Raw genomic sequence first — 15,112 nt, 5'->3', positions numbered from 1 at the left:
GTTTCAACTCAGAAATAAGAAGTAAATTAACCTGTTCTTAACTTAGCTACATCAAGTTAGTCCAACTTACATGAACAGTACACTTTACTTAGCAGACTCTAGGAAACCGATTGCCTTAAATGAACTACAACTAACTACAACAAAACATGATGCGTTCACAAGGTTCAATGTTTTATTTTTAACAAAATTACTATCCTCAGCTTCTTAACAAAGGGCCAATGTGGCCACACATGAACAAATACAAAACTAATCACGTTTTTATCCTTCCACAGGGCTCAATAACAGTAATACCAGAAAGATGCTTAAGTCAGCTTACAGGCTGAATGAGGAGCAACTGAAACAGTTTATTTTGAACTGTAACAAGTAGGCACTCTAGCACTGTAACATTTTTTAAAAAAGTGATTTAAGTAGTTATATATGGAGGACAGATTCTGACATACTTGGCAATAAACATAGAAATAAATAAATAGCTTGATGAAGTAATTCATGTGCCAAACATTGCATCCAACAAAAAAAATAAGAACTTTACCAACTTATTTGATAATACAGTGCAACAGTGCAAAAAAAAAAAACAAATTAAAATATGATAGTAAGTTAAAAAAATATATTAAATGAATACACAATATGAAAAAACATAGAAATACAAGTAATGGCATAAAAAAAAGAAACCAGACTGAACATCAGCCTCTGAATGAAGTCAAAGGTGTTTTTTAGGCATTTTGGACAGTCAGGATGGAGGGCACAGGTCAGTCCAAATATGAGGCAAACAGCATGATCAGTGTCAACCATGACAATTGTACCTTCCACAATGATAACATGCTGGATGGTTCAAGGTGAAGAGCATTCGGACCTGGTTGCTGACTGACTTCAGGAATAACAGGCAATAATCCCACAGGAATCTGGGTGAAGTCTGCCACGGCATCTGATTCCTGTGGATATTAAGAGAAAAAAAAGAGTGGGGAGAAAATCTTGATTTCCAAGTGCAGAACCTCTAACAAACCAAACTGCAATATGTACAAAGAGGCATTGTAGAAGTCTCTTTCATCATCCCCGAGGAAAACCGAGAGACATCGCAGGACAGCAGTCCTCATGGCAACAACATCATTGGTCTACAAGAAGGGAAAAACAATAAAAGAAAGCAAAAGCATCTTCTGAAGAAAATGAATCACATTCTTCACAATAAGTGATACAAAATAATTGTTCAGTTCGTTGAGAGCACTTATTTAGTGGAATGCATTGTATTTTTTTCTTCCATGCTTCCATGTCCAGAGCATTATAAGCAAGCAAAGTCGTAAAAAAACAAAGAACGGCTCTCACTGGCCGCTTTTCCACCGGCGGGGTTCTGGTGCCAGTATTTGAACCGTTTAGCAGTTTTTCCACTCGAGGCTTGTTCCTGAACGTCACATTACCCTCCAGGCTAAACATGTACATTACTCACATTGCTTGAGTTATCTCAACAGTATAGTGAGACTTAAGTAAAGCACACAAACGTAATTTAAGTAAGAATAGATATTACCTATTAGAGTGTACTTTACTTGAATATTTATTTTTCTGACTACTTTTTACTTTTACTCCCTACATTTTACACAAGTATCTGTACTTTCTACTTCTTACATTTTCAAAACAGACTCGTTACTTTTTAACACGTCGGAGAAAAGTTTGCACTTCCGGTCACAGCGCCGTCAAACATCAAACGATCTGAACCTAAACGGAGGATAATAACACACAAGAGACAATCGTACTGGCATATCCTCCGTCACCGGATGCAGAATGCAGACCGTAAATAGTGGAAGGTCTTTACTGAAAAGTAATGTACAAAAAGAAATTCCCAGAGGTTCAAGTTCATTGTGTTTCCCCAGCAGGTCCAAATTCCATCAAAATTTACACAAATGAGTCCTCGGACATTTCAAAGCTCACAAATTCCCTTCCCTGTGTCGTTCTCTGATTCGTTCTTGTTCCATTGGTCATAAAATTGCTTGATTACTGAGTCATGATAATTATTGGCCCCAAACTACAAGCCAGGTAGCCTGTTTGCAGTTCCCAGCTTAGGTGGTGATGTGATGAACTAAGATTGAACTGGCAGGAATCCAGTGGTGCTTATCACTAAAAGTCTGGAATGGAAACACTTTTACTGGTTAGTTACAGACAGACTGCAATGCTTGGTCCTTTATTCCCGCAATGAGGGAAAGGTTTCTCTTTGCAGTTCATGCATTTGTTGCTTTAGTGATTGTTTGGAGTTCATGGCCCAGTGTGAGGAGCCTCCTTCATTTGTGGTTCATTTAAACTCGGTCATTTCTGTGCGTAAGCCAAATGAGAAGAGCAGCCTCTGAAGCCACAGCAGAGAGATGCTGTAGGATGATGTTTGTTTGCAAAAAGTGAGTTTCCTGTTTGTGTTTTTGTGATGGTCAAAGGATGGAGAGTCAATGAATGTCTGAAATGATGGAACAGTTATCAGTGTGTTGTTTTTAAGTGATGGATTGCAGTACAAAGAAGTTTTATCTGCACTGATTATGTTTGTTTAATCTGTCTCTGTCTAAAAGAAGAACTGCACACTGCATTTGACTTTGAGGATTATTTGCTCACACACTGTTTTACAGGCTTTGACTCCTTCATGCTGCTTTTACATTGTTTAAGTGAACAAAACCTCTGCAGTCAAGATTTGCTCTGTCAGGTTAGATTTCCTCTGCAGTCGAAAAATTTTAAACCCTGAAGGCAACATTCATTGTTCCTAATGGATGAGATGTTGCTATTGATGCAACAATGAAGATAAAAGACACTAAACTAACCCAAAATGACACAAAGTTAAATCAAACACAGAAAAATTAATTCAGATTACTGCAAACATTTCAAAAGTACAAAGACACACAATACAGCCAGGCAGACAGCACCAGAGACACTAAACAAGGAGGCAAAACAGCCACATAGAGGAGCATAAAAACTACTAAACATAAACACACAAAAAATGACCTTCCACACAAAACAAAGACATGAAATCACCACACAGAGGTGTAAAATAACCACATGGGTGTGCTAAATGGCTCCAAAGACGAGCTAAATGACACAAAATTAAAAACCAGAAAAAAACTCCAACAACCTGATGATGATGATGATGATGATGATGATTCATGAGATATAGATAATTTCAGATTCGTAACATTTTCAGTGATAAAAATGTATACCAATTTAAAAGAATATGTAATCAAACACTGAACAAATTTCTTCAGTGGCTGAAATAATCTTTAGTTTTATGCCTCCTTAATCATCAGTGTGGCTCATTTCTGGATGGTTCTTTTTCTGACCAGTGGAGCTCATTATATTCATTTTATCTTAAGACAACACTTTGCATTTCTCTGTTTGCACCAAACCAAAAGAACTGGCCTTAATGTGAGGGCACGTTTCTGTTTGGCTGCACTGGTATGCAGAGAATACATGAAGTGATGCCAGAGGAGGGTTTGTTTGTGTTTTGTGAAGTCCACAAATGATATTTTCCACCAGGTCAGTGTGTGTGTGTGTGTGTGTGTGTGTGTGTGTGTGTGTGTGTGTGTGTGTGTGTGTGTGTGTGTGTGTGTGTGTGTGTGTGTGTGTGTGTGTGTTCGGTAAGAATTGTTTTAGTTGCTAACAATGGCAGTAATGTGTCCACATTGTACAATAAAAATGGAATCTATTGATGGAACAGCAACCTCAATTTATTCATTTAGAATTTCATTATTTCTGCCGTTACTGGATAAAAATGAGAAATGAGATTCACAGAAAAACTGCTTTAATGTTTCCAGTTAGCCATTTCAGTCTGGTCTATGATCAGCTTCACTGATAGATGTTGGCTCTCTGACAGCCACAGCAGAGATGCTTCACTGAGTTACTGTTAAAGGTCGGAGGTCAGTCATAGTTTCATATTTAGCTGAAAGCATTCAGAGCACTGTAACTTTCAAAATGACATCATTTAAGTCACTTTAAATCCATTTAGTTCAGTTTTCAAGTCTCAAAATCGTTTCAGCCTCATCTTCACTCAGTCACATCATCTGATCTGGACATTTTTCCATCCACAGCGTGTTCTGTGTCTAAAGCTTCATCCAGATCAGTGTGATGTAACAGTGATGCTGCAGTAACTACAGGAAAGGTTTCAGAGGAACTGACTGACAGTCTGACAGCTGCAGCTGCCTCATTATAAATCCGTGACATCATCTCTGTCTTCGTCCTGACAGCCTGTTGACGAGTGAACGACTGTAAAAGCTTCATGTTACGTACAAAAATAACAAACTAACGTCTAACTGGGATTTCAGTGCTTGTAGAAACATAAACATCTGCAGATGAATTCGCTCCTCTGACGCTCTGACAGTCACTTTATGAAGGAGGAAATGAATGGGAGTGTCAGACAGGTGGTTCAGGTGCAGCAGGAGGGGCGGAGTCAGAGAGACACTCAGTTTGTTGTTAGTTTTGGGAATTTTATTAATTCCACTGTAATCAAGTGGAATAGAAAGAATGAATGACACTGTAATCACTGCTGTTATTGTGATTTTTTTTTATTATTGATACCAATTATTACAGCAATCTAATTTTATAAAGGCCGATATCCACAACTCTCAACAATTCACAGTGACAGTTATAGTGCAAGGTCTTTCAGTTGCACTATACCTGTTGTTGTGAATATGAGAGAGAAACCCCAACAATCATACGACCCCCTGTGAGCAAGCACTCGGCAACAGTGGGGAGGAAAAACTCCCTTTTTAACAGGAAGAAACCTCCAGCAGAACCAGGATCAGCAGGGGCAGCCATCTGCTGCGACCGGTTTGGGGTAAAATGTACATATATTCATATCTGTATATATGTACATTTTACATAATGGATATCGGCATCTGTTGTAAGTCCATCCTTCAAATCAAGCGAGGTGCATATGGTGGAACAAGAACGTAATTCTTTCTGGAAACCCCTGGAACGCCCGTTTTTCTTGGCACCCTTTTCTTGGAGCCAGTGGGGGGACGGTTGGTGAATTGTGTAGTGCTTCTTTCTAACTCTTCGACTGGAGCCGCGCGCCTGAGTGAAGCAGTAGTTGGCCGTAGATAATTGGGTTCCTTTCTTGCGGTTTCATGGCGCAGGCATCGATCTTTTACTTGAGCCACAGTGCCAGTCACGGATGGTTTCACCTGTTTCTTTGATGAAGCCTGGCTTGTGTATAATAACCTGAGCATTGCAGCTCTCTCCTCCTTCTCCTTAGCCATTCTTTCACGAAGCTCTTTAACCAAGTTCACTTCCCTCATTGCTCTCTCAGCAATTTGCTCTTGCCTTGCTATTACACGGTTGACAGACACAGCTTCAGCTTTTAGCTGTCGTTCTTTTATTCTTTGCATATTGGGATTAATCTTTCCTTGTTTTGTTTCCATTTTTCCCTACGTCTGTCTCGGTCAGTCTCTTTAAGGCGTAAAGTGACACTGTTAGCTGTGCTTTGCACTTTAAGTTTGCTCTGTCGTACTGTTAGCACTTATGCTTTTTAAATCCCCAAACAATAACGTCACTTCTAAAGGCCTTTGAGTGCTTTGATCTCCTTGGTCCCGCCCCCTGTTTGCATAGCAACAGTTGCCTAGTAACAGTAAATACATGCTGTGTTCAGGCGTTAGAATAGACAAGTCCTTCAATCCAAACGACAGTGTCAGTTGTTTCTGCAGACCCTGAAATACGACCTATCCCAGGGGTCGGCAACCCGCGGCTCATCCAGGCTTAATCTGCGGCTCTGTGCGGCTCGCGGAAGTAAATTATAAGTATCCAATTGAAGTGCATTTTATTTTTGTCAGTTCGGTTTTTGTTGTAGTTTTAAATTGGAACATTATTGTGATTTTGAAATATTAAAATAAAATAATTTTATTTATCTATTTTCGTTTCTCAATATATGCGTCACTCGAGGTATCCGCTACCGGATTTCCGGTAGCGGCTACCGGCTTCCGCTAGTATTTGCGGCTCTCACTGTTTTGTTTTCCGTGGAAACCGGGTTCAGTTTTTTTTTTTCCCTCCAAACTTTATTTATTATTAACAAGTAAATACAGAACATACTGATGCCAGGGTTACAGAAAGAAAAGACAGGAAAAAAAATAAAAATAAGAGGAGTATAAGGTCCATAACAATAAGCAAAATAAATATAATACAAAATTCTTAATGAACATGGAATTTTTCAAATATATGACTTGTCTTAATTGTCTTCTTGTTCTCCAGTTCTTTGATTGTAGTGCTGTATTGTAGAACCTCTTGACAGAAGTGGTTAATATTTGGTTTGAAGTCTGTCCATCTGGTTTTATGAATATGAAATTTTCCCAGGAGCAGCAGCAGTTGAATGAAGTCAGTGAAGTCTTTGTCCATGCCTTTGTTCTCAAAACATATTATAATGTCCTTTTCTTTAAGTTGAATTATTTGTCCAGTTTTCTGCCTAATGTAATGTAAATCAGTCCAGAATATTTTGACATGTACACACTGATAAAATAAATGAGAAATTGTTTCACTAGATGACTCACAGAAAGAACATGAATAGTTAATATTAAGATTAAACCTCTCCAATGTTTTTTTTAACTGGATATATATTATGTAAGATTTTAAAAGAAACTTCCTTAACCTTATTGTTTAAAGAAAATTTCCCTCCATGCAGCCAAATGTAATTCCAGCTTATTTCTCCATATAAAGAAGACCGGTATGATCTTCCAGCTGGCAGAGCTACCTTTTGCAAATTTGTCCTTATTACTTTATTGGAACATCTTTTTATACTGACATCAATGTCACCAATCAGTATGCCACTATTGAGTGAATCAGTAACTAAAATGTTAGATGTTGAACCCTGAAAAAATTGCAGCACACCTCTCGGTAAGGCATCAAACACAATTGCATTTTCTTTGGGAGTAACAGGCAGGTTAAACTCAGATAAAAATTCTTCATATGTGAAGAGACTCCATTGAGCTGTTTAACCAGAATAATGCCTCTTTCCACCCAATCTTTATAATAAAGCGACTTATTCTTATAAAGAATATTCCCATTATTCCATATATAATAATTTGTTGGAGAAAAATTATGCTTATATATAAGTTTCCATGCCAGAAGAGCTTGCTTATGAAAATTGGACAATTTTACAGGTAACTTTTCAATTTTGTAATCACATTTAAGCAAAAATTTTGCCCCGCCCATCAAACCAAAGACATGTTTTGGAAAGGTGTTCCAAATCGTGTCTTTCTCTTATACTCTTTCTCGTAAGTTTGTTAACCACTTCACTTTAAAAGAATTATTTAACATTTCAAAACTCAAAACTTCCAGACCACCATATTTTTTGGCATGACATAAAATGTCTTTTTTAAAATAATGGCTTTTATTTCTCCATATAAAATTAAATAACAATTGGTTTAACTTTTTAGATATCTCCTTGGGCATTTCTAATGATAAAGAGACATAAACAGATCTGGAGATTCCTTCAGCCTTCGACAGTAACACTCTACCATTTAAGGACAGGTCTCTCATCAACCACATATTACATTTTTTGCTTATTTGTTCAAAATTTGAAGAGTTACGCAATTTTTGATTTTTTTTCAATAACCACTCCCAAATATGTAAGATTATTTTTCACTGGTATACCATTAATTTCTGACAGACTTGAATCTTTAAGAGAAAACAAGACAGACTTATTCAAATTTATTTTCAGTCCTGAGACTGAGGAAAAATCCTGGACACAAGCAACTGCCTTATTCACATTGTGTTGGTTAGAGATGAAAATTGCAGTGTCATCAGCCAGTTGTGGTAATTTGAATTCCCTTCCTAATGCTATGATACCCTGAAATTGACCTTTTTTAATATGCACTGCCATAATTTGTGTGACAAGAAGGAACAGGAACGGGCTTAAAGGACAACCTTGTCTAATTCCACGATTAACTTTGAATCTCTGAGTTGTACCCCATGCTAACTTAACTGAGCTATTGCAGCCCCTATATAAGGTAGTAATGGCTCTTAAAAAATAATCCCCAAATCCAAAGTGCTGAATGACTTTAAACATAAATTTATGGCTTATAGTATCAAATGCTTTATAAAAATCAACAAAGAGGATAAAGCTGTTGTAGAATTGTGTCGGGAAAATGAAGCCATTATGAATGGATCCGGACTGGATGAGCTGGGAAATGACTGGAGCCTGAACTGGATCTTATCTGAATCTGTGATCCTGATCCGTTTGGATCCTCCTGCTGTGCACGTGGACTCACACACCTTTGCTGATCCGTTATAGAGCCTATGATCAGAAAAGAGCTGCAATGTCCAAAAGTAGAAGTAAAGTAATTTCACCTGAAATGGTGAACATTTGGTGATTTTCAGTGGAAAATATGTTGAGATTCATCCTCTGCATTACAGACATCATAACTTTCAAAATGTTGATTTAAGCCACTTTAAATACATATAGTTCAGTTTTCAAGTCTCAAAATCGTTTCAGCCTCATCTTCACTCAGTCACATCATCTGATCTGGACATTTTTCCATCCACAGCGTGTTCTGTGTCTAAAGCTTCATCCAGATCAGTGTGATGTAACAGTGATGCTGCAGTAACTACAGGAAAGGTTTCAGAGGAACTGACTGACAGTCTGACAGCTGCAGCTGCCTCATTATAAATCCGTGACATCATCTCTGTCTCTGGTGAGCGAACGACTGTAAAAGCTTCATGTTACATACAAAAATAACAAACTAACGCCTAACTGGGATTTCAGTGCTTGTAGAACCATAAACATCTGCAGATGTCTTTATGAAGGAGGAAATGAATGGGAGTGTCAGACAGGTGGTTCAGGTGCAGCAGGAGGGGCGGAGTCAGAGAGACACTCAGAGTTTGCTGGATAAAACCTGCCAGGTTATGTTCACAGAGTGTGTTACCCCAGTAACTGAGTCAGAGTTGGAGTGAGCTCTCTTTCTGGAACTGAAAACCCGAGTTTCCCTCATTTTAGGGTTAACAAACCCGGAGTTGTAGCTAAACCTGCTTCCTGGAATAGGCCCCAGCTCACGACTACAAGGTAATTAAAGCACACAGTCCAGGTACACAAGCATAAATGTGACATGAGGTCGGCCACTTCATAGGTTGTGTACAGAGGCACAAAGACCCTGCAAGTCTAATTAGAGTATCTAACCAAGCTGGCTCCAAAACAGAAGCAGCATCGGGTGGTGGAGAACATCAGGATGCAGCTGGATTTGAGCTTTGACTCCTTCAAAGAGTTTGTTTTTGTCAAACACCACATGTAGATGTTGTTAATCTGCTGCACTGACGCTGAACTTTATTGGGAGTTTATTGTAGAATTTATTGAGTTTTGGAGTTCAAGTTTTTCTTTGTTTCTCCCTGTTGATGTTCATGTGTGTCCTTAATGTTACACGCATTTAGCATGTAGTGCTGCTGTCTCGTGAACAGTTGGCTGTTGAATATATTTCATTAAGTCTTTAGTCAAGTTTTCATTACACAATAGTCACTTTTGCACCTTGAATCTTGCACCTGATTAAGTATGAAAATACTAAAAGCCATAAACCAAAAATAAAAACTAATAAAAACAAGCAAAACCACTCTGAAAACTAACTAAAACTAACTGAATTAGAGAAAAAAAAAAGTAAAAATGAACTGAAACTAAACTATAATGTAAAATCCAAAACTATTATAACCTTGTAGCAAGCTGACCCCCCCAGAGACAGCCAATGGAGTCCATTTGGCTAACACATCCTCGCATGGTTAAGGACCAGATAGGGGAAGGTAACACAAGACGTCTTGTCTGTTCATGTCTTACCAGGCTCTATTATTAATTATTATTAATTATAATATTAGTATTGTAATTATAATCTATTATTAATACTGAGTAGACTGTACTTTTTGATGGTCTATCTTAGTGTAATTATGTGTTTGAATTCAAACAACTCAGTAGCATCAGGTTTTCTACTTGATACCAGTTTTATCAGACAGGACTAATGAGCAGCAGCACTGTGGCATGGTGCTTAGCAGTGTTCCCCTCACAGCTAGAATGACACTTAAAAGGTCTGGGTTCGATTCCACCTTGGCCCCAGCCTCTTGCTGTGCAGAGTTTGCATGTTCTCTCTGTGTGGATCTCAAGACATGCAGTTACTGGGGTTAGGTTCATTGGTCACTCTAAATTGCCCACAGGTGTGAATGGTTGGCTCTCTCTCTTTGTAGTTAGCCCTGCAGCAGGCTAGCAACCTGTACAGGGTGTACCCTGCCTCTTGCCCTATGACAGCTGGGATGACATAAGCCCCCCCCCATTGGTAATGGAGTAGTGCTTACTTAACAAGCTGAGTTAAATAAATGGGTGGTGAATGATTGCTTAAACTAAGTATCTTCAGTTACTGAAACTCTGACATTAGAACATTCAACTTAAATCTTTCATTCCTTTCCAAAAGGGCCTCAAGTACATTGAACATAGTCCACTGCACTTATTCAACTGATGCTCATTACTTGAAAAATTTAAGGCAACGAGTTACCTTGGTTTTTTTAAGTAGATTTAACTTATCCAGGTTTACAGTGTGCCTGCCTAATATTGTGTTGTCCCCATTCTGCTGCCAAATCAGTCCTAACCCATTGAGGCATGAACTCTACTAGACCCCTGGACCCCTGAAGGTGTGCTGTGGAAGCTGCACCAAGATGTTAGCAGCAGATCCTTGAAGTCCTGTAAGTTGTGAGGTGGGGCCTCCACAGATTGAACTTTGATTGGATTGAGATCTGGGAAATCGGAGACCAGGCCACCTTCTTCCATTTTTCTGTGGTTCTCAGGTGCCCATTGCTGGTGCTTTCAGCAGGTGACAGGGGTCAGCACGGGCACCCCGACTGGTCTGCGGCTATGCAGCCCCACATGCAACAAACTGACGCTCTGTGTATTCTGACACCTTTCTATCTTCGCGCCCCCACAGCTTTGGCTGCTCATGACTCTGTTGCTGGTTCATCACTGTTCTTTCCTTGGACCACTTATGATAGATGCTGACCACTGCAGAGTGGAAACACCCCACAAGAGCTGCAGTATCGGAGATGCTCTGACCCACTCATGCAGCCATCACAATTTGGCCCATGTCTCAAATTGATTCTATATTTTCAAATCTTTACATTTGCCCATTTTTTCTGCTTTTAACACAAATCTGAGGAAAAATGTTCACTTGCTCCCTGACATATCCCACCCACTGACAGGTGCTGTGATAAAAAGATAATCAGTGTTATTCACTTTACCAGTCAGGGGTCATTATGTTATACTTGATCGATGTACTGTGCAATATGTTTCACCTCACCTGAAATCTTTCTGCCAGGATATCAGCCAGCAAATGCTCAGGCAAGAGACTCCTCAGTGTGGTCACATCTCCTCCCTGAAGTAAAATCACTTTTAAATAACTTGGTTTTAAGTGTGTAACAATTACTCTATACTCACAATTCATACAATATTTTTGTATGGAGATGTAAAAGAAAGATTTTACTTGCAAAGCAAACAATTTATCGAGAAACAAAACATACAGAAACAGGACAAAAAGTCCTACGAAAGGCTACAGACAACAGATGAAGAGATACTTTGAGAAAATGTACCAGACATCGAGCAACACGTTGGTTTTCAGTGATCAGAGGAGTCACGGAGACATTTTCACTACTGCTGTCCTCGCACATGTTTGCTGTCTTTAGTGGAAAAGTAGATGAATCTGGATCTGAGGCTTCAAGAAGTGTTGTGGGTCCCAGTCCAGAGGTTTCTTCAAGGACTCGACCTGTCAGCAGATAATTTTTAATTAGTCCTTCTGCTTTGGTGTCCTGCCTTTACTGTGGAAGATCTGCAATGGACTTAATTGGAGGACTGCAAAGGACACAATAATAACTGTAGGTTCTAATGGTTGTCCCCAAGAAAATTATAATTTTTAGGCCATTTTCTACATTCTGGTAAGTTTTCATACAGTTTTTATACAGTGGTTTGTACCTTTTCAACATTGGTTTATGATACAAATGTACAGATGTGTTTACAATCAGGCACGAGGTGACAGTTTAACATTTAGTTTCCTCTTTTGTGGTTGCCTGGCTCCAGATGAGAGAGTCAGGGTATAACGAGTTGACATTTCTGCATATATTTGTGCCTTTTGTTTGGACCTGCTTACATCAAGGATACATTCATAAATGAATTTAACTGAAATTTAATTGTTCAGATGTTTTTCAGTAAAATTTTTTACAATGTTCAAAACTTTTTGCTTTCAAAACATGTTGCACGTATCTGTCTTGGGACAGTTTTTAAATGTTTTTCTCAGCCATGCAACAGACGGGCAACCTGTCCAGGGTGTACCCCACCTCCAGCCTTATTACAGCTGGATCCAGCTGCAGCCCTTCTGCAACCATGAATTGGATAAGCAGTTAGAAAATGAATGAATAGATGGATGTTTTTCTCTACCATGTTATTCGGTCTAACTCAAAAGCAGGTGGTTAGGCAACATTATGTCCTGTTTTGGGGGACCTGTAAGCACACAGTCTTTTACTGTTAACTCCAGAGTTGTTCTAATGAGGCTCTTAACTGATTTCTTAAACTGGAAATCACCAGTTAAAAAAGATGTTACCCATTTATCCATCACACGCTACTCTAACTACCAGCTTACCAGCTTCCTCAGCATTCTTCTGAGCATGCTCTACAGCACAGTCAAAGAGATGTCTGGCTGTCAGGCTGACCGGTGAAGTGCCATGAAGAAGCACATCTGCAACCACAGCATCAACACAGAGGCACGCTGCTCCATACTGACGTGCCAGAGCAGCTGCTGTGCTGCTCTTATCTGTAAAAAGTGAACCACACACACCTTTTACATCGAGCTAACTGACTATATGATGATTTTTTTATATATGCAATGTCTTCATGTAACTTTTCTGTCATTTCAGAATGTGCTTTTCTTTTTTTACCTGTCAATGGGGCTCCATATACAATAACAGCGATGCCTCTGCAGTTGCGGGCGGCCAGAGCCTCTGGTGACAAGTCAACACCCATATGGCGAGCAATTGCTTTGGACACAGGAGTCATCTGTAACCGTCTTAGACTCTCACGTTTCCCTCTCTGGCCAGTTCTGAAAAAACTGATTTTACAAAGAAAATTACAAAATATCTGAAAAATAACTGCAAATTATTTAAAAATTGCTTCACCTCAGACTACTTTCATAACTGGGTAACTGGTCGTGTTCACAGCTTAAGCTTAAAGACCTTTATAAGTTTCTTGAAGATGTTTTAGCTCTCATTGGAAAGGCTTCTTCAGTTCTAAAAGCTGATGGGGAGACCCAGGTACTCTATAGAGAGAGAAGAACTGGGCCACCTACACATTACACCTACAGGAGCAGCTCAGCCATGGAAACCCATACCATGAAGTTTCTGACACTCAGCTTTTATTCTAATGTAATGGCAGACGAGGTCTGGAACTCTACAGTTACTGAGTCTGCAAAGGGCTGGCAACTTTTATATAGCATGCACCTCAGCACTTTGTAACTGTATGTAGTCTGCCACTTTGTGTGGTGCTGTGGTTCCTGAACACTTTCACTTTGCAATAATACCACTACAGTTGGTCATGGAACATCTAGGAAGAAATTTAGTAAACTGAGTTGTTGCAACAGTGGCATCCTATTATTCCCAAGCTCCAATTCAGCAAGATCTTTAGAACAACTCATTCTTTCACAAACGTTTGTAAAGGCAGACTGCATGGCTAGATGCTTGATTGTACGCACTTGTAGAAATGTGACTGTAAACACCTGAAATTAGAAATTAAGAAGTGTGGCCTAATACTTTTGTTGACATGGCGTATTTAACTCTTAGTGGGGCTGTCGCCATGAAGGTGGCCCTGAGACTGGTCGACCCTGAGAGTCACAAGATGGGAATTCTTTGTGATGTAGCCCCACCCTGCAATCATGTGGGTCTTTAAGGATCATGGTGTGAGTGGGGGAAGGGAGCTCAAGACTGCATTATAGGTGGCTGATGGTTGGTCTCAGACCACCACTGAGATGATCACTGAGGGATAAATACATGAGATCCCCAGCAGCTTTTAGAACGGGAGAAGCCTTTTGGATGAGAGGTCAACATCTTCAGGAACCTTAAAAAGAAGTCCAGCTGCCTGTAAGTCAAAAACAGACGTAACTGGCTGTACTTACGCATTTCAGCTGGTTTCATACTTTTAGTGCTAATTTCTGGGTGGGCTTCCTTTAGTTCTGACTTATTTTTTCCTTCTTGTGTGTCTCGATTTTGAACATCAACATTGATGCCTGCCTTCAGCTCTGGTGCACATAATATAGATTAAAAGTGACATTAGGACAAGATAAATGTGCACTGAAAAAACTGTGTCTGTTTAGGTATACTTGATGCTACCATCATCTTTCATCTTGGAGCAGTACTCCTTGTAATAGTCGAGCAGTTCTGAGGGAAGCCCTTTGCCTGGAGCCCTGGGAGGAAGCAGTAACACGTTGCTGTCTTTATAATCCTCCATCAAGCGCAGGATCTGTGACAAAGTCATGAGAAGAAAGGAGAGTTGGTAACCTTTTTAATTATGCAGTATTTCATCAATGAAAGAACATATAACCATGATCAATATCAACACATTACTGCACCACTTGTGGGCTTGCCTTTACAAAAATATGCACTTCATTTTAAATTAATTTGCAACATTATTTCTGAAACTTCAGGAAACAAGGATCTACCTCTTCTTCTTGGAGATACTGTGTGTCAAACTCCAGGGAGTAAAACTCAATGGGGAAAGAACAAGGGTTTTTCACTGTAACCTCAACTGCAGCATCAGTGCTGGCAGGGAGACAAGGCCCCAGCTCGAGTACCGACGGCCAGAACTCCAGACGTGGATCCTCACCCTGACCCTGAGCTGTGATGAACACCTGCTGGGTGCTGTCAGCCACTCGCACCACTAGCCGTCTGTTGTAAGTGCACTGAAAGACACATACAGCAGGTCAGCATCCCTGTTTATGTTTTATGTTTCATGCCACTCTTCCATGCTACTTTTCTGTTATTAAGCAGTAACCCTTTTCCAATTATTGCTCTGATATCAAAACCAGTTTACCCCATCAGCAGGGCTGAACTTTATGTGGACATTGACCCGTTCACCAGGGGACAGCATGCCGGAGTGGGGAAACATCTC

General features: G+C 39.6%; 1 protein-coding gene across 2 annotated transcripts; it reads right to left on the bottom strand.

Annotated features, from left to right (window-relative positions):
- Window positions 1-740: 740 nt before the first annotated feature.
- Window positions 741-12,994, bottom strand: LOC115801166 (hydrocephalus-inducing protein homolog). Of its 2 annotated transcripts, none has more exons than XM_030758894.1 (5): window positions 12,892-12,994; window positions 12,597-12,767; window positions 11,554-11,726; window positions 11,265-11,339; window positions 741-929 (listed from the first exon to the last, which is right to left on the bottom strand). In XM_030758894.1, the coding sequence occupies exons 1-5, from the start codon at window positions 12,974-12,976 to the stop codon at window positions 747-749; spliced, it is 687 nt and encodes a 228-aa protein (XP_030614754.1). In that variant the 5' UTR covers window positions 12,977-12,994; the 3' UTR covers window positions 741-746. The 2 variants fall into 2 exon arrangements, with proteins under 2 accessions (XP_030614754.1, XP_030614755.1); XM_030758895.1 differs by lacking the exon at window positions 741-929 and adding an exon at window positions 7,732-8,242.
- Window positions 12,995-15,112: the final 2,118 nt, after the last annotated feature.

This window comes from Archocentrus centrarchus, chromosome 21 (genome assembly GCF_007364275.1).
Source record: "Archocentrus centrarchus isolate MPI-CPG fArcCen1 chromosome 21, fArcCen1, whole genome shotgun sequence".
NCBI lineage: Eukaryota > Metazoa > Chordata > Actinopteri > Cichliformes > Cichlidae > Archocentrus > Archocentrus centrarchus.
Note: the sequence above shows the minus strand (reverse complement) of the source record. Positions and strands in the feature narration are given on the sequence as shown.